Here is a 20270-nt window from a genome sequence, read left to right as displayed (position 1 = left end):
CCCATTTAAAATAATGTTTCACTGGTTGGGAGATATCTCTGTTTGTTGCCAGAGGGCTTTCAGCGCCCCTGCTTTATCTGTCAAACAAAATGGCGCCCCATGTGTCGTTGCTACGGGCTGCTGCTGTGGAGATAGGCGGCAGCAAGTGCCTGGGATCAGGCTCCGCTCTCACAGCCACCTGATACTGGGCCACTTCGGAACACAGTTTGCTGCATAATAATGTTGACGTCTTCGTAAGATAACGGTAATAGATTGAGACTCTTTTGAATTTGTTCCTATATTTATTGGATAACATCTGTGGAAATGTTGATTCATTCTTTTTATTTGGATTGATTTGCTCTTTGCATATTATGAAAAATTAAGCTATTATTTTTTTAAATATATATTAATAGATATGTTACATACCGACGGGACTGCAAATAATTTAGGAAAAGCAAAACGAGTAATAATTGACAACAAATTTCGTTAAAGTAACCAAAATGTACACGTTTGCATTTCATTTTTGTCTGCTTTATTTATATCCTGCTATTTTGTCACATTTCGTCTCGACCTAAACCTCCACCCACTCTTTCCCTTTGTTTCCTTCCTGTTATTTTGTGTGCCTGACTCTTAACATTTCATATGTTACATTACATTTCTGGGTAAAATACAAAATCGTAGCAATAATTTGTCATAATATAACTTTGCATTGGAACATGGAGTAAATCGTTTTGCAAATGCACATTTAAACAGACGGCAGCTCGCCGAACAGCTTCAGGTCCCAGTCCATGGCTGCAGTCAGCTTGTCTTGTATTAATGAGAAGTGAGGAGACAAGATGGCGAAGCATATAGCTTGTGTGGTGCATATATATTTATAAATAAAGGCTACAGGTTTGTTCAAAGAACACATTTTTATTCTAAATATCTGTTGGAATAGTACCAGACAATTGAAATAAAGTATTTTTATAGAAATGTGTTGTCTATTGTGTAGTGTCACATTTTCTCTGATTTACTACAGTCATAACTTACAATTTGATTTCAGAGATAACCCTTACATAATCTACAAACACCAGCCACTGATACAACTGCTCAAAAAACTACCCTCTCTCTAGTTTAAACCCAGGTTTACTAAAGAGGAGAAATATGATTGTAACAGACATGGATCAAACAGGTCAAAGTCAGATTGTATAAATCTCACATAAATACATTAAGACGAGGATAAATAAGTGATAGAAAAATCTGTTTTTCTTTTCGACTTAAAATAATAAATACATATCATTGATATTCAATTCAGTTCGTTCATTACTGAAAAGTACAGAGCTTAAGTTCTGGGCAGTAAGACCAGTTACCGACAAAATCCTGCCAAAGTGGAGTGTGTAGAACTACTAGTCTTTAAATTCCACATTAAGAAGGGTTTGCTGAGGACTGATTCCATTATGTCTTACCTTCAAAAGCACCTATTTCAAGCAATTGTTCCTCTATTTGCATTCTGCATTACGCTAGGATCTTACCGAAAGGTATGACTGACGTGTAGACCCTTAAATAAACACAGTAAAGCAATGCAACAGGTAGAAACTGAATGGTGGACAAATACAATGCGGTCTCGTAGCAGGAGAATATTTGATACAAATGAGGTAATAAAAAAGCGAAGTGACATCGCTTGGCAAACCGTGCTAGTCCGTTACAGATGTGTTAGTTTGGGCGCTTCTTGAATTCTTCCCTGAGATGTGTGATGAGGAGTCAGGTCTGTATATGTGGGATGAGGATCACAAGGTCCATGGTGGTGATTGCCTGGTATTTGAGCAGCACAGCTATAGTCCACAGTGGCTGATGAAGGATGAGGAAGATGACTAAGGTTGAACATCGGACCAGAAGCTGGCATTGAATCAACAAAGTTCCCTCCAACATACACAGGGCTTCCCTGCAAGTTATGATTGGCAAAACTACCATTGCCCTGCATAGAGTGATGGTCGTACTCTGTGCCTGGGTACCTTTTCTGCTGGGGTAGACAGCTATTATGGGGTGCAGTGTAAGCAGCCAAGCCATACATATTTTGCTGGGATTTGGTGAAAGATGTTGGCGAATGAGCTTCGTAACTCAGACTGTTGACAGTGGGAAGCTGGCTTGAGAATCCAATGTTATTTGGCGCGTTTAAAAGCGGACTTCTGTCTGGAGACTGTCCAACAGGGGAGTGCATGATCCCTTTGGACTTTTGATCTTTTTTATACTTCATTCTTCTGTTCTGGAACCAGATCTTAATTTGGCGTTCTGTTAGGTTTAATAAATTTGCCATTTCAACTCTCCGAGGGCGGCAGAGATAACGATTAAAATGAAACTCCTTCTCCAGTTCAACCAGTTGTGCGCTTGTGTAGGCTGTACGGACTCTCTTGGAGGATGGTCCTGGCGGGCTTTTATCCTCACAATTGTCACCTGCAAAATGAAAACATCATGTTGGTTTCCATACATAAAAGTGTAAACAAGCACGCCCAACGTATAGACTCCGCCGCGTCCTTATCCTCAGACTGAACGAGTAAAACGACTATAAATCGATTCTTTAACCATTTCGTTCCCCAGGCTCAATATGCCGCCAAATTTGACTATATGAAGGGTAACATTCGATGACATACAAACGTGGGTTAGTACTTGCAATAATATTAAAATAAGCATTTGGCGACATTTCTAAATTTTTTTCTTGGCTGTTAAGTTCTTTGGGGCGTCTTGATGTCGTTAAAGGCGCTAGACAAATGCAAACTATATCTTTGCTTTAACGTTTGCTAATTCCTGTGCGTCTATTTATCCGCCTACTTAGGAGTTACCAGCCGAAGTTTCAATGACATAACAAAACATGAATTTCACATGAATTCATTTTAATGAAAACACTTACTTAGAAGTATTTATCTATCATTTTGTAAAGTAAGAATTGTTTATTATTGCTTCCCAGCTTACATTTAGTCTGATCGTGGAGGTGACTACCTTAAAACTGGGGGTGATTAGCAAAGGAAGTATTACGTAGGAGTAGAAAACCTTCATTATTTTATACGCAATTTGGAAATAAAATGTTGTTTAATATTTTGTTATCATGCAATAATACGGTGCAATGATTAGTCGTCTCGATATGTACTTTGCTTTAGTGCAAATGTTGAACCGTGTTTAGTTATTCTCATTTAAATTACAGTTGTGCCGATTGATAGAACCCACGAAAACATAATTAGAAGATGAGGTATGGTCCCATTAGAAGTATTTCTATCATGTGCCATACTTCGGTCATATGTGCTCGAACTTCTGTATTTGCAGGCAATGTGAATGAGCGAAAGGATAAGATGAGATCAAATGCAATCAAATTAATTTATATGTAAAGGAAATACAAGCAAATTCTTGATATGATGTATTTTGTTAGGTCTGGTCTGTCTATGAGCAAGTCCACAATGATAAAATGGGATTATTTGGGCCGTCTGCAAGAATTGCACATATTAAGATTTCACCGTATGACATTAGAGAATCAAAGTGAAGGGTCAACCTTCCGTTTCAGAAATTCCTACCAGTCCACCCTCTCTCGTGATCATTTCTCCCACAATATGCCAATTACTCAAGTCGTCACGAAGGATTCACTGACTTACAATTTACTCCCAAAATGCTGCACGTAATGCCTTGAAAATATATATTGATGCCTTTACTCACCCCAACCATCGGAATTGGAGGGAAAATACCCCCACCTAAGTGTGATAGTATTTTGGCAGGCAAGCTTTCTTCCTAATTGTTAAGAGACTAGATGTGATTTAAAGTTGAAAAGTGAACTGTTGACGGATACCTGCAACTGTGCAGTTGTTTTTCTGCTTGGCATTTTGACGAGACTCTTTCATCCATGGAAAGATTTGCTTGGTGAGAGTAGCAGCTGGGCTGGCGGAAGAATTTGGAATGGACTTGGTTCTTTTCTGTGTTGAGGTGTTGCTTGCATTGGGTGAGGATGGTAAAGGAGGTGGCTGCTGTGGCTCATTGATGCTTGGGGGCTGGGCACTGCCCTGACTGCCACTTGTTCTCATACAGTTGCCATTTATATCGGTGGGCTTATGGTTTGGGGCTCTGACACTAGATGTCTGAATGGGGCACGTCGAGCTTTGATAATCATTTTCAACAGACGTAGGCGGGTAGGCCTGGTGGCTCGAGCTGTAGCTGTATGCGTTGGTCTTTTGGTAGGAATAACCGCCGAATATTCCGGAGTTATCGTAGTAAGTCGCTTTTTGCATCTCGCTATTTCGAAATGATAGGGTCTTGACACCCTTATCGAATAGCATTGACACCTTCGATCACGTGGCACTGTTACGCCAATCACAAGTCTGCAGCAATCCTTGAGGTTATGAGGCAAAAGACAATAATGGTGAAACATTAGGAACTCATAATTAAGCGTGTGAAGCATAAAACGGCATCCGATAAATAGAATGCCATATTACATCCGTTAGCAGAATCTGTTTCTTCTTCTCCAAGTCTAAGAATTCGTATTTTACGAGATAATTAATAATTTGCTGAAATGTTAAATGTATTATTTGACAAATTCTGGAAGACTTTTATGATTTTGAAAGACATTTAAGTGTTGGCGCTTTCCTAAGTTCCGAGGAATTAGCTTCAATTTGTAAACTCAGCTCTTGAAGTGACTATTTTCAAAATCTGGAGAAAATATATATAGTTCAAATGATTTATTTATTTATTTATTTATTTAGAGATACAGCACTGAAACAGGCCCTTCGGCCCACCGAGTCTGTGCCGACCATCGACCACCCATTTATACTAACCCTACACTATACACTGATGTATAAATTATTGCTATTGCGTTCCACTTCGATGGCGATTCATTAGTATTTCATTACACAATGCAATACTTACCTTTTAATACCTACTACAAACTATGATTCTTTTATAAATGTACTATTTTATTTGTAACAAGAAATAATTATATAACAGGCCGTTATGCAATGAATTCCATCATCCGAAATATTTCACATCATATGGAAAACAACCAATTTTGTACTATGGCTTTATTATTCTATAGACTCAAAGCAATGCAAGTCAAAGAACGCTAAATATGTCCCAGTCATGCTTGATATAAGTGGACTTTGGTGGGACACACAGTGCTATTCCAGATGGCTTCACTGATTGAGGCCATTTTTATAATGGTGAGAAACAAAAAGGCCTCTCTTAAAAAGAGCGAAAATACCATAGTCACAGGCGACTTATTTGCCTGCAGCATTTGCTGTGGGTACAGACTGTTTTATTCTGTGACCTAGACAGTGTTACACAGGACATGATGGATCGGACCAGTTCCAAAAGCTGAAAAACCAGCGAAGTGTTCCCTTGCCATTGTTGGTTTCTTTTTCTTCAACGTAAGAGAGGTTTGTGTGAAGCGAATGTGCTGCTTTCTGTTACATCTTTCTGCTTTATGACAGAGGGCAGGCAGAGCAGTTAAAGTATAACTAGCACCGATTCAATCTCTTTGTTCTAATTAAAACAGAGAAATAAGCAAGTCAGCATTTTACATCTGCATTCTGCTGCTTACATCGGCTTTAGTTTATGTAGCTGTCTGCAAAATAATACATAATACTGGATAGGATTATCATTTTAGACGATGGATAATGAAATAAAATCATCGCACTAACCTAAACTGCAACAAAAAAAAACAAATGAACGCTTGTTTAGCCTTTACTAACCGTCAACCTTTCTATAAGTCAATAAGCGTTCATAATATTTGAATCGATTTGAGACAATTGAGATCAGACTAATGTAACTGTAACGATAGCTGTTTAAATGCACTATATTACATTAAACGATTTAAAAAATCATATTTTACAGTATATTTCTATATAGATATATTTATATACTATCTACAGCTTTTTCGACCCTAACACCTTCTAAAAATCCCTTAGTTATTTGCGAATGTATTCGTAAATTAGTAAAGTTATTTTATTTCTCGCAATCTCTCGACCGGCCAGACTTTTTATAAGTATGTATCTAACATAGTGAGGAGACTTCACAACAAGTCGATGTCTGCATGAATTGGGGGCCCCAGTAATAAAGCCAAAGCTTTTTGATTGAAGCATGGTATCTTGTTTTCGGAGGTAGGTTGGCAGAAGCTATTTGTTAAGCTAGGAGGTTATAGCTGTGTCTGGAACTAAATGATCAAAACGCGCATTAAAACAAATCACTGTGAAATATATTTGAAACGTTACACAAAAATGATTGGCCAGGTTTTAAGTTTTAAGTATAATGCCTAGTCTTCAAAACCATTTAAATAAAACATATCGCTGTATAAACCTTCACAACCATTGGACGTATGACTTATCTGGCTACTATATCACGTCACAAATAGATTTTCTATTCATTTAGAAAAAGCCTTCAGCCATACAAGACCTGACATTATAATGAAATATGAGGTTTATGATCTGCGGCCTCCAAAGTTGCAGTCAGGCACACGTGCACATCTCAGCCGTTCCTTTAAGGAAAAAAAATGCCATTCAGTGTTTTGCTTTCCTGCTCTATGTTGCTTGTTTCTATGTGTTTCGGTATATTCTGTTTTCTTCTGTTATTCAGCTTTCACCTCCCCTTTCCATGCCATTTTAGTTTAATAAATTTGGCATTATATTGCTGCCCTTTGCTTGGCTATTTATCTGAAATTTAATTACATTTCTGTTCACCCCCACCCTCTCTCCCCATCTAATCTGCCTTATGTGTAAGAGATAAGAAAGTAACGCAGTATTATTTACAGCCATGGGATCTGAACCTACGCCACTGCAGCCAGCCTCCTCGTTTGTAGTGGATTTCAAGGCGTTATCTTCAGAATATCAAAACTAACATTAATATTAAGGTATTGTGAAAAGGCTGTGGTGAAATAGCAGATCTGGTTCAGAAACAGCAACTGCTTGTGAACTCTGCTTGAACCTAAATCGCAGCCATGGGCCATAAATCATTTGGACAATGGTCAACTGTTTCAGCGTTCATCTTTCAGATCTTTCTTACCTTACATGTTTTCTAAATGCAAGGGTGCATCACCTAATACAAAGATTTGATAAGTAACACCTTCTTATGGGCCATCACCATTTTTTTTGGTGCGTTTCCGAATACATTATCTGTAATCGCGGAGTGCATGGCGAAAAATAAAGTAACGGATTATTAAGTACTTTTGGTCAACATAAATGGCAAGTCTTACTGCAACACTAGCGAAAACTGGAAGACCGACATTCACCATGAAAGGATTGAAGTCAACGAGTTAAATTTCCATTTTCCATTGTCGCAGATTTCAAGCATCGTGTATAGAGCGGTGTTACAAAAGTTAAACTACTTTAACACAGACACAAGAAAATAGTAAAGCTACATCATTCGTCATATTTTTCCGATTTATTGTGTTATGGCCCACTATTTTATCTCACTTGCATTTTTATTTATCCAAGGCCAGACCGCTGAAAGGCAGTTTCTATCATCTAATTATTAAGCAAATAATTGCTTTCCGTTTTCTTTTATTTTTCAGCTTAATATTAGCAGAGTAGCCTATGAATTTAAAAGCCATAAAGGTGGGCAGTTCGTTGTTGTTAAGAAGCTAGAACCCTCACAGTGCATATCAATGCACCTGTCATTGTGTGTTACGCAAAATTTATGACTGCTAGTGCTGTGGTCGTAAACGCTTCACTACAGAATGAAAAGAAAAACACTTTCCAAAGACTTGCTATCTTCAGAAGTGTAAAGCAGCTATAGCGTAGGAGGAAAGACCAGAAAAAGAATGCCCATACTCCGCAAGTTTCTTATCTACGAGGCGTTTCGCTAGCTCTTGCAGAATTTTATATAAGTCATTGAAAGTTGCCAGACAATTTGAAATACGTTTCAGACAACAAGCTTTTCACATCTAGCAGAAGCGCATGGCTCGAGCGGGAGGAACTGAAAATGTCTTTGATAAACGTCAGTTGGGAGCCAAATTTGAAATCAAAGTTTTGATTTCAGGTATGAAGTCGGGAGAAAAAGGGGAACAAATGAAAAAAGGGCTTTTTATTCCACTTGGTGTCTGGCAGGCGTGTTCAATGTAATGTTATTAGTAATGCATGCTTAGTTATTTTAAACTGTAACTAATTCTACAAATTTTCAGACCTTGCGTAATCATATATTTTGTTTTTTAAAATCCTACACAATATTTGCTGCCTTCAGCTTTCGCTGTCCAGAGGAAGCAGATTATTGTTAGGACATAGCAAGTTAATTATGTTTATACTTTACGGATCAGTTCTGACAAGGGCTGGTTGGATATGCACATCTGTTCATATTTCAGCTTGGACCAATCTCTTCCAGATCTGCGACTGGTTCTTAAATTATAGACATCCAAGAATGCTGTTTTAAATTGGAATGATTTGCCTTCTCCCTCATTTTCCCGATGTCTCTGGAAAAATAATCCATGTTTGCAGAAAAAGGCGGCAGGATCCTGACATAAAACCAATATTTACCAGGATGCAGCTTTTAAATTACTGTTAATGCAATTACTTTATTCTATATAGAGTAAGTGGTATAGACAAGCTCACTGTAGACTATAAAAGTTGCATGAATTGTGCAGTTCCTGTCTCCAATTCACAAACCTTCTGGTTTGTCCAGAAATGTGACGCCAGTGTATAACCCAGTTAAATTACAAACTAGGTATTTGATACGAGCAAATGTGTTGGTCTCTTGTGTAAGCGTGATGTGAGTTGCAAAAGAAAAAAGAGCTGGAAAAAATATATCAAGTTGAAACTGAGCGAGAAAGATTTAAGGATAACGTTTGTAAAACTGAAGTAAAAGTAGCTGAAGGAAATATTACAATTCGAAGGAATCATTTTTAATGCTTCATAAATGTTACCCCCTTCTAGATTTAACGAAACGCACACAGAGTAACATTTTGACTATAAACATATCTTATTCTGTGCATTAAGAGTTGCCATGTAGTGAATAGTTTAACTAAAATTGCATTTTCTCCCATTTTCAATTGTCTTGGTTCTTGTGAAGGCCTCTGTGATCTGCAAACCAGACGCGCGTTAACGTGATGCAAACCAAGTTATCAGAATTACCGATTATCGGTAATGGTTCTCGCATAGAAGCAAATCCGCAGCCTGATAGCACGAGAATAGCTCCAAATGAAGAAACCAAGGATCACGTCCCCGCCTGTTCAAATTCCTGCTGTTCCGGTGGTTAAGATATAAGACCTTGAACTAATAATTCCCCATGGATAAATCTCAGTTACTTATTCACCTCACAGATTCCAACGGAATACCAAATCCAACACTGCTGAAAGCGAAAAGGAGTGAAAAGTAAAACAACTCACCACACGCAATTTTCCTATCTGCGTTTTGTTGTATTGGATTTGGAATCTGTCCGGATTGACCAGAGGCCGCTGGCTTTGTTCTTCTGAAAGCAGAAAATGTAATTAAATACTTTCAAATACACTAATACTGTTTCTCCATATCCTATTTGTTTTAGGTCATCTTGCTGCCTGCTATCAAACAAAGAGAGGAAAAGAACTTGCAACAGGCCCTGCAGATCTATTTTTGTTCTTGCACAATGTACTTGTATTATTTACATAAAAATGTGTGACAAAAACAATGTTTCCTTGTGAGCTTTAATTCAATAACTATGTTATTTGACTATTTCTTTTTAAAAAGAAAGAAAAATAGGCATCACTTTCTTTCATCCAGAAACTAGAAATTCAATGTTACGAAATAGCATTTTTATGATTAATGAGACGAGCTGCTTTGTCAGTGAATTTTTAAAAAACAACGGGTTAAATAGATCTAAAGTCGGTAAAGATAAGGATAGGTAATTTGGATTTTTTGAAATATTTAACAAAGAATGACTCCCGGTAACTTGAATACATAATAACAAATCATTTATTTCAAGCGATTTTCATAATTCAAATTGTTATTGCGGAAACATAAATCTATTAATAGCATCGAACATTTCATATCGGAACTCGTATTAATAGTACCAGAAATGTGCCTCCAGGGTGGGCTTATTACCCAATGAGCTTAATATTTTGGGGCCTACTGCATTTGGTAGGAAAACAGATCGTTCTGTGGTGGCCTTTTAATGGAAGCTAGGCCTGGATGGAGCATTAAATAAGATTCACAATTTTATATTTTGGTTTCCTCAAACCTGCTTCTAAACCACTATTTGTAAACTAGCAGTATTAACATTATTCACTTCAAAAATATTCTTTTCTCGTTGATGTTTAAGTATATAAGGAAAAATTACCACCGTTGTCGAATATTTTATGGCAAGCTAACATAACAATACAAATATGGAGGTTTGCAAGAAAGAGCCTGGCGCCATATATAAAACTCATGAATAATGTATTATATTGACAGGCGGTTATGCTTTGTCATTGGGATACCAAACATCGCGTATTATGTTATATCGATTAGGCATGATCATAATGCGCGCAATAAACTACTTGGTTACTAAAATGCAATAATACAGCACCGTTGGAGTCTCCAAACAGGCTCCAAACTCCAGATCAATGTGCAAGAGGCGGATGGAAGGTGCAAAGAAGCTAAAGTCGTGCAGGAATTGTATCTTAGTGAATTTTATATCAATTCAAAGCACATGCTTAAATTTGAAAATACATTTAAGAAAAGCAGCAACTGTGGCAGATCAGATGTACAAAGAAGTCGCCGTCATTAACTGACAATATGTAAGAGTCATAAGCCTTTGAAATGACCTTTGGCTTGTACAGCAATAACTCACCACTTAATGAACAACCAACGGAAGCGCCTCCACTGCCTCACAATACAGCCCATCACACAACTTCACCATAGCTTTTCTATCCCTCTTTAATCCCACTAAGACGCAGCACTTTACAAACTAGTATCACCAACTTGTGTCGATATAATTTGAAGTTAGAAGAGGATCCAAATCACAGTCGGCAAGGCATCGCGTCCTCGGTCCAATGCCTCCCACCATAATGTGTGCAATGTATTCACGTGGCCATACGTCAATTTAAAAGCTTTTATTTCTCAGTAATCATTGGAAGTAAGTTAAGTATTTGCAGGGTAAAGACGCTACTTACCAAGGAAAGCGAGTACAGTCGACAAGCTTTAAACACTTGATTGCTTTCAAGCAGTTATTAATAACTTAAGTGTGCTCAGCTATGATCTGGACGGTAAGTTTTTAAACATCTTGCTTATTAATTTCGCAGCAGTGTAAGGGAGCCCTCATAGCATGACCCTAGAACGTATAAGCAGACTATCCATGTAACTAGCGTTAGCGAAATGAATAGTCGAAAAGTTTTGAAAACTTTTTTTTCACCTTCCTAAATTGCTAAACTGATTTGGTAGAAAAACTTGAGAAAGATTGCGTGTTTATTACGTGTCTATTTGCGTGTTTGCGTGTCTACCAACACATAACGGAGCACAGTCTGTCTATAAATCCAAGGCGGTTACTGTACGTGGTGCCTGAAAAGTTTTGACTTTATTCAGAAATGAAAAGTTTTAAAGCCACACTATCAAGCAAATGTTGATAGTTACCATGACGTGAGCTGTAAAGAGGTTTATTGAAATTTTAGGTGAAGTTTTAAGTGAGTGGCCCCATCGAGCAAAATGAAATGCTACTCACAGTAATTGGATTCAGCTGACTAACATGGCAGCCCAGCAGCTTCAAGGCATGCAGCAATGAAAAATGTTCGACTCAAAAGTTTTTTTTACCGAGCAAAGCACGTACGCACACTGGGAAACAACTTTTATACCTGCGGACATTGAGAAAATGTCCAAATCTACATACAAAGGCACATGGATTTGGACAATTTATATATATACGTTTTCATTAAGAAAAAAAATGAAACTTTCTCCATTATTAATATTAAAAATGCAGCGTATAATACTGTTGTTATATTAACTTTAAATATGGAAATTCCAAAAGAAGCAACTTCAATCACGCTCCCGATCCTACCTTAGACCATCGTCAGACCAACATCTTAGATAACGTTAATTAAAATAACATTAAGATATTATATCTAAAAGTGGGAATTATAATTAGTTGTGTTTTAAAATTGAAAAGTAATACAGCTGCATGCTTGCTAGCAGTTAATAAAAGTAATTGAACGCCTTTCTAGAACAGGAAGAGAAAAAAACAAGTTATCATTTAAAATTAAAATTCCACTGAAACGGTCACCTGGACACCAGGAAATAGGATTGAAACAGGATAACTTAGTTTTTTTAGGATCTACCCAAACTAGTTAACAATGAAGTGCATAACTACAAAAAAAATGAACTCAATCTATTACAGGGATTATCTTCTGACATGATTGTTTTGAGTTAAAATATTATTCGATATTTTATATTTATCACATTTAAAAATACAGATATACTGAGTTCCTAGAAATTCACAAATTGTTTTCCTTGAACGACAATACATTAATTGAGAAATAATTTATACAGCCTGCTGCAATAACTTTAGCCTGCAATATATTTCTGAAGCGCATAAATCAAAGAAGACTGCAGCCTGACGATAAGCTAGAGACAACAAATTAATGTGATTTACGATCTAAGTTTGCTAGTGACAGTTTGAAAAGTTCCCTGGGTTTCTATGCCTTTTTATTTCGTTTTCCTTTTACATAAAACTGCAGAATCAGCTAAAATGCAGCCACAAGACAAATCTGGGACTGCTCTGGTTTGTCCAATGTAACCTTTCTCAAATTGCGCACTTTCGTGAAACAGCAATTTTTTTTTTATAAATCGCCATTCTTTGCTACAAAATCATTTTTCTGATCTGCTACTGAAATGGAAACAATACACTAGTTTGTATCAGAATTTCATGCAATTTGGCATGAATAATATGCCCTCTTGCTGAAGGCATTATGCAAACCGACTACTAAAGGTTGCATTTTATCATACGATTGCTTACCTGTGTGTCAATTTATCATAAATCTATGCTTCTCAAACTCAGTCTCTTAGCCTGCAGCTGCGAATATTATCCTCTGCCGTTTTTCTGCAGACAATGCTGTCTTAAACCAGATCTTGTGGTTTTACAGACATTTCGATACGAAATGCAGACGGTATTCCCGATAGAAATGGCTTCAGTCTCAGGGACAACTACCAATAAAAACGGCGTACAGAGATGCTTTAGCTTTTGAATCTAAACCAAGACTTTAGAATCGAGTATCCAAAGAGGAAATGGCAATTATAAACCGGTAGGTATTCCTTTAAAAAGTTGCAATTTATGAATTTTATACTGCAACGGATACCTTTTATAATCAGAAAATATAGGCGCTGCCGTAAGATACAGGCATATTTGTTCACGTGATCTGTGTTGCCAGATTGTTCTGATTGAGCCAGTAAGTTGAGCCAGCGCTACCTCACTAACATCTATTTAATATGGATTGTTTGATGCTTTGAGTCACTTCTTACATTAACACTAATAGAGAGCTGAGTGCAAATTAAATATTCTGTGCTGTACTTGAAAAGGCAATGTGAGGAAGCGTCTCTCAGAACAGTACTACGTTTACTAAATTGAACAATAGATTTGTACTTTATTGCCATTTCATAGCCTCTAGGCTGTATATTGGATATCATCATTCCTCCCGGTGTATTGAGTTAATTATTGCACTCATTTATTTAATCAAAAGAAGTATTACTTTCATTGAATCGGATTTTGTAAATATGTATAATTAAGGCGACGTACTTATATAACATACTTAATTCGGTTTAAAATATTTAAGTATTTTCCAAGCAATATATATCATTTAGTCTCAATACCAACACAAAAGCTTAAAATAAAATGACGAATTCTGTATTGAAACTACAGCAAGCATATGTTTGGGTTAAATGCTGTAGAGCGATCCTATTAAAATCCGGACACTGAGTAGGACTTTCTATTTATTTTCCTTAGAATTTGAGAGGAGCCGTTAAAATTATGGAATTCTGCAACAGATAAGATTTCTGTGAAACTCAATCTCCCCTCTTTTCTAGGAGGGCAAATTAATCATCTTTCTTAACTGTAGTTTTATGCAGTGAAATTGATGTGTGTGTACGAGGAATTGATGTGGCATTTCCCCTTTCTCTTTCAGGGGAAGCAATTTAAATCACAAGAACCAGGGGCAACTTCTAGTTCTACAAATCTCTCACAAAACCGGGCGTTGGAGATGGGTTCATGCTGTCTCCGTTCTTATTTTGTATTTTTTCCGTAATTGTTTTGAAATATAATGTTTTTAGTTATGGAAAATTAATTTTCGGTTACATTCTGTCGAATTGCTTAATTTTTTTTTTAAATGCTACTTCCAACTGTTCTTAATATCTGAAACATTTGCCTGTAATTTAATAGCAATAAAAAACATTTCTATTGACAGTAATGCATGACCTTATTGCACTTAGCGCTGGCTTAACGCAACATTTATCTAAATTACTTTACCCTCTGTAGCTCTGTATGGTCGTTATAAAAATATTGCTTTGCAATTACTACATTATAAATTATTTAAAAGAAAATAAGAGTTGCATCTCACTGTTTAGCTAAAGCATTACTTTCGCCCAAAAACTATGTTGAGCAAGTTGTAATGTGTGTCTTCTGACGATTATTCAGGACATAAAGATTGTTATGGTATTTTGTAAAGAAGATACATCTTTTATATCGTTTAAATCATCCATGTTTGCGACTTCGAAGTAATTCCTGTTGTGGTATTCGATCCCAAAAGTGTAAATAGACCATTTTATTACGGCAAGATATGTCTTCGTTGATAATTTTATGAGGAGACTAAGATGAATCAACTAAGTGCTAATGCTTGCCACTGTGGGAACTCGGCTTTACGGGGAATATAATCAAATGGGGATCCGAAGACGTCTTTGACCGCAGCATATGTTCATAGAGCAATAAAAGGGAGAGATTTACAATCTTCGCTTGGCCTCGGCAGCCTTGCACCCTTTCAGGAATTACTAGTAGTGATTTACAACAGAGTGGGAAATTGTTGACCCTCCCACCCCCCACCCATCCCCACCCCCACAACATAATACTTTATTTCGATTTAATGAAAAAGTTTGTAATTAAAGCGTTTTCATTGATTCTTATCTGCCGAGTTCTTTGCTGGATTAGAACTTAACGGTAGATGATACTGAGTTGAAGTGAGAGTCGGAAAAATAGCAACTTGGCGCCACAACCGCAGTTTTGTCATCAATAAAACAGCGCTGCATTTGTCATCGGCGAATAACTGAATTAATAGGTTATTGTTTTAATGCATAATTTATTAAAAAAGGAAACGAACGTCGACTTTACACACGTGACGACAGCACAAATTCAATTTCCAGAAGTGTTCTGTGACAAAAGCAACGGAAGCAATAAATGCCGAGGTTCATATTGTAAAATATCTCCAATCAACTTAATAAAATCCCTTTTAAAAAACATTTGCATTTACCACAGTAATTTATACACTTTAATTACACCTTTGGAAAGGGGTTTAGGAACAGAGCCGCCAGGATACCACTAAAACACCACACAATAATTTACAGTTATTTAAGTTCATGTATTTGTTTGTAATGCTATTACACGTTTTGTTACTTCAATTAGGATGCTTTTGAAATGCAGGATCCTCTTTCTTTTGCAGTAGGTCTTACATTACTGTTCAATGTTGCAAATTAAATTATATACTTACAATTTGTTTTTCATCTTTACCCTAATAATAAAACTTTTGCAAATCACTGTAAAAAGGCCAACAATAAAAAGTCAGATCTTGCTTGTACTTTATTGCATTGTATTATCTATACTATACATGTGAGTCATACTATAGTACGGTTTCCTACTACTGTCGTACTAACCTAGATTCAGCAAATCAGAATCGTGTCAGATTATTACATTATAAAATGTACCAATAGTGAAAATACAGTCTGTTCTTGTTCTGGGTAGCAATCACTACCATTTTTAAAAATGAGTCAAGCACACTCTTCTAGTTTTGTGGATAATCATTTTACCGATACTTTCGGAAAGAAACTCATTTACTGTAAAAGAAAATGTCCGTAGGTTCAAAGGAAACATTTGTTTCATCCAATAAAGCAAAACATTGACTAAAAAATAAAGCACCAAACGCTCATGAATATAGTTTCTGTAGACGTAAGTACCTGCAATTGTTCTAGTTGAATCTCATTTACAGACTTTCCAATACGTCTCAAAGAAAACAAAATATATGACTCGTGGTATTCAACATAAGCTCAGGCCTCTATTTCGCTGTGTACAAATAGGCAGCAGATGCCATGACAGCCGGCATTGTTTGCAATAAAGCACAACTAAACCGTAAAATCTACGCCATTTCATGACACACAACTACGCCTTAATAATAATCCCATCGCAGTCTTACTAACGTTTACCCCCACCTCCAAAATGCAGCCGATACAAATTTCTGCACCTGAAGTTTATCATAGTTGCTCCAAAATGTTAAAGCTAATCCGAATAGAAGGTCAGTATATCTGCCTACTACAACTTATGATTGTCGCCTGGTAGCACAGAGTAAGAAGCAAAGGGCGCTATTCATCAAATATATATGACAGTTACATTCATTTGCTATCTTACCAGAAACAAAACTAAAATTGTTTACCTACCAAGCTTCCATTTTTCAGTTTCTGGCAACGAACTACAACAGCAAAGTGTGATAGCGGACCATTTGTATATAATATTCTTGGGATCTGTTCACTTTTCAAGTGTGATAGAGTCCTTTGCTTGGCCGATTAATGACGACGCCGTGTTTCTTTCGGGACGTACTGCATTAATTATTTAGTAAATCACGTGGCCGAATCAAATATAAAAGGATACATAAAATCTTACCACCTCTTCTGGACATAATGATAAAATGTAAAAGTCTTTATTATTTAAGAATTATTAGGTTGGTAAATATGTTTTAAAATTCTAAAGGGAAAGACTAACAAATATGGCTGTTTAGTAGCGTTGGGTTGCATCAGCTTTGTCCCACTTTGAATGACCAGCCTATGGCATGGTCGTATTGACTCTTTGCCTTCCTTTCAGCTGTTCCTCTTCCCAGACTGGAAGCGAAATAACGGGGCGGTGCATATACAACAATAAAAAAGCAGTGAGCATTACTCGTTTAAGTTTAAGTTTATTGAGATATGTTCAATGAAACTAAAAATTAGGATTGCTTCATATTTAAGAAAGTCAAATAATAAAGGGTGGGTCATTTTATGCATGTATTTGCCCCTTATACGCACATAGACATAAATACATGTGTGTACAGTAAATACACATGTGCATTATTGCATACACATCTATGTAAATATACATTCATACATACATCTAAACAAATATACAAGCACATCCATACTTGTACACATGCACGCATGCATATGCACATATATGCAAACATGCAAAAACATATGCATGCATAGAAAAAAAACATATATGCATACAAGCAGCACACAGCTAGATTGGGTTTATGTGGTCGTGGGAGCAGTGCTGTACGTGAATAGATATAAATATGCAGGTTGATTGATTGTGATTGATATCATATGTGACGTTATGAATTTTGAATGATATAACAGTTCAGAAATCATGATGTTGTTGACTTTTATGTTCTGTGCTTCCCATCTTTGCGCACTCGATATTTTATGACAAATTATATGGTGAAAGAACTTGAAAATAATTAAGCTTCTGAATTTAGAACATTTGAATTATAAATTGTAACCAGTGCCTACAATAATATCTGTGGCTGGATAGGTTAAATATTGATAAATTGCATGGCTAAATGAATATGAGACGATATCAATTGACCTTGGTGGTAACTGTGGTTAAAAGTAGGCTGCTTTTCAAGGAGATAGGTGTTGCACAAAAGTCAAAGTCATATACTGCTTACAGCCTCATTTACCATATATATGCTCATGTAATTTAGATTGTATGTTAGAAAAGACAACACATGCCCTTATTAATTATTACTTATTTTGTCGCATACATTGTATCTCAGTTTCGCGTGATTACTGTTTTACGAAAATATTGATAAAGTTCGTTTAGTTTCACTTTTCCTGGGTAGTTGTAAAACAAGAGAGGGAGCTCCTGTGTACTCAACTTTCATAAAGGACGGTGTAGATTTTTTTGGAGGTGGTTATGAGTTATGACTTAGCATTAACACGGGCCAGACCAAAACACCTACACAATAGATTGCTGTGTCCTCTCTGTGTCGAAAATGTGTTTTCTTTAATTAAAAAATGAATAATGACGAAATTATGCAGATTGTATCCATAATATCGATACAATGGAGTTTGAGAATAGAATTATTTACAAATGCATATCTCGAAACCTTTTGTTTTGTAATATTCATTTTCAATGTTACTGTTATGCATGTTACCATAGAGCTTGACAAACAACATGCACCATTTTTCGACACAAATGTCAACCGTTGCAACATGATTTCGAGTATTTTAAGCATATCAATAAATGTGGGAAAACTGTACGTTATGGCCATTTTGTGGAGAAAGAATTTAGTATGAATCTTAATGCAAAAGTTGGAAGATGAATGTCTGGGAGTGTTTCTGAACGTTTTCTCTATTCAAGCAGCATAGAAAGGGAAGCGGGATCACATTGAGTTGAAAATGAACAAAGTTTGCAGCCAAGTAAATCAACAACTTCTATGTTCTATCATCAGAGATAAAGTGTAGGCAACGGCTTGTAAAGGTATGGGAATCGGAGAGTGGAGTTTAGTGGCACCGTGCATTATACTAAAATCTACATCTCCTGAGAATGGATGCAGAAGTTACCCCTTGCAGAAATTGGAGTATTTCATACGTGAGAACCTATTTCAAACGGCTTTAACTAGATGGTGTCTGTGTTAAAACACATAGAAAAGGCGAAGGGTAGGATTGAGTCCAAAAGGTCAAGGGTTTAGAGGTCAGTCCTCCAGGCTGAAATACAGCTAATCGAATAGAAAATTTGTCCTCTTGGTGAACCTGTTTCTACAGTTTAGCCGAACTTCAGTAAAATACCTTTTCAGCTTCTCAACATGAAGGCGTCAGAAAAGGACATCTTTGCTACGCGTGAATCTTAGCGTTTTGTACTGGAGACAATGATTTAAATGGTATAGAGAATATCACTCATTTATAATATCAAGACGTGGATATATTATAGTAATGTCATGTGCAAGTCTGAGAACTACAAGGCTTATCCTATAAAGAACAAAGAATCTTGGAATTTGCCTTTTCAAACAGACCATGTCCAGCTAAACCAGCTGCAAGCTTGCAGGGCAGGGAAGGAATAGGAAAAGGAGCTGCACCGCCAACTTTCTTTTGTTACCGAATGCGACAAAAACGAGTCGAACATCGAAATTCCTACGGAATAGATTTTCTTAAGTTCTTGTATTTTGACGGAGTTCTGGCATTGCCGTCTAAATTGCTGTGTGATTGCGAGTAATGATTTCCTGAGTGCTGGTTTGGCTAAGTTTCCTTTCAGTGGATTAGATAGCACATTAACACGAACCCCTCCGGACTTTTGTCCTTTGCATATATTTTCTACCAATAGCTTTAATTATTTTAAGGTAATATTGTGGACAGTCGTCATTTTTTTATAAAGCTCTAATTTTGTAAATGGAAGACATAAAACGGCCTAAATTTAACACATCTCATTGGTTCGTGATTTTTAAAATGTGTGAGGAGATCATCTTCAGTTGTAATCACACAACTAAATACAACGTCGCTCCCCATCTTTGCTCTTATGACTATCATATATTAGAGAAAAAGCGCGTCATTGTGAGGAGGCTGTACATCTAAAAATTGGACACTTCCTAAAAAAAACTTACATTAATTGCACCCAGAAGGGCTTTGCGAGAATTAAAAATATATTTTTATATTTTGCTTATGGGGGTAATAGTCATGGAAACAGTGAGGTATGTCGTAATACCTATTGAGCTTCGTGACACAACGGGGACTTTATTCCATTTAAAACATCTGGATATCCTGCAATGAATGACCGTTTAAAGCATTACATAAAGGAACTGAGTGCGAAATCTCCATGACATACCAATGTGCCACTGATTGATATCGTGAGAATGTTGGCACAGTACATACAATCTTGTATTTCAGGAAGTTTTGACTCGTTTCGTCTGGTTGTAACATAACATGAGCTTCCTTAAAACTGCCAGAAACAAAAATCTTCAGCAATTTGTATTTAGGTGTAAATTACCTAATTGAAGAGACTCTCGGCTATTGTCCTTGCCGCTCTAAATCAACCACCAGTGTGTCTTTACAGATTAATAGGTTGGAAAAACGAATAGGGCTCTTCACAAAGCAAAATATACACGGTGTAGACCGTTTTCTATTTCTAAACTGTGA

General features: G+C 36.6%; 1 protein-coding gene and 2 long non-coding RNA genes across 15 annotated transcripts in view; 2 read left to right on the top strand and 1 right to left on the bottom strand.

Moving 5' to 3' along the window:
• Positions 1 to 871: 871 nt before the first annotated feature.
• The window catches only part of hoxd3a (homeobox D3a), a 37773-nt gene continuing 18374 nt past the window's right edge, over positions 872 to 20270 (bottom strand). For 5 of the 12 annotated variants that reach the window (XM_068035474.1, XM_068035476.1, XM_068035470.1 and 2 more), the window contains 3 exons: positions 9299 to 9381; positions 3788 to 6460; positions 872 to 2409 (listed from right to left, as the gene is read on the bottom strand). In XM_068035474.1, coding sequence (XP_067891575.1) covers positions 1661 to 2409; positions 3788 to 4271 — 1233 coding nt within the window. In that variant the 5' untranslated portion in view covers positions 4272 to 6460; positions 9299 to 9381 and the 3' untranslated portion in view covers positions 872 to 1660. Of the gene's footprint in view, positions 2410 to 3787; positions 6461 to 9298; positions 9382 to 10452; positions 10535 to 10716; positions 10946 to 12870; positions 13139 to 16544; positions 20036 to 20270 lie in introns of those variants that run through there. The other 7 variants (XM_068035479.1, XM_068035480.1, XM_068035471.1 and 4 more) reach the window with 7 other exon arrangements.
• On the top strand, positions 5119 to 9576 carry LOC137372092 (uncharacterized). 2 transcript variants are annotated; one of them, XR_010975367.1, is made up of 2 exons: positions 5119 to 5363; positions 9454 to 9576. It is a non-coding gene; the product is annotated as an uncharacterized lncRNA (long non-coding RNA). The 2 variants fall into 2 exon arrangements; XR_010975368.1 differs by lacking the exon at positions 5119 to 5363 and adding an exon at positions 7592 to 7959.
• LOC137372090 (uncharacterized) lies at positions 10764 to 16025 on the top strand. Its single transcript, XR_010975365.1, has 3 exons — positions 10764 to 11131; positions 12998 to 13156; positions 14033 to 16025. It is a non-coding gene; the product is annotated as an uncharacterized lncRNA (long non-coding RNA).

Source organism: Heterodontus francisci, chromosome 7 (genome assembly GCF_036365525.1).
Source record: "Heterodontus francisci isolate sHetFra1 chromosome 7, sHetFra1.hap1, whole genome shotgun sequence".
Lineage (NCBI taxonomy): Eukaryota > Metazoa > Chordata > Chondrichthyes > Heterodontiformes > Heterodontidae > Heterodontus > Heterodontus francisci.
Note: the sequence above shows the minus strand (reverse complement) of the source record. Positions and strands in the feature narration are given on the sequence as shown.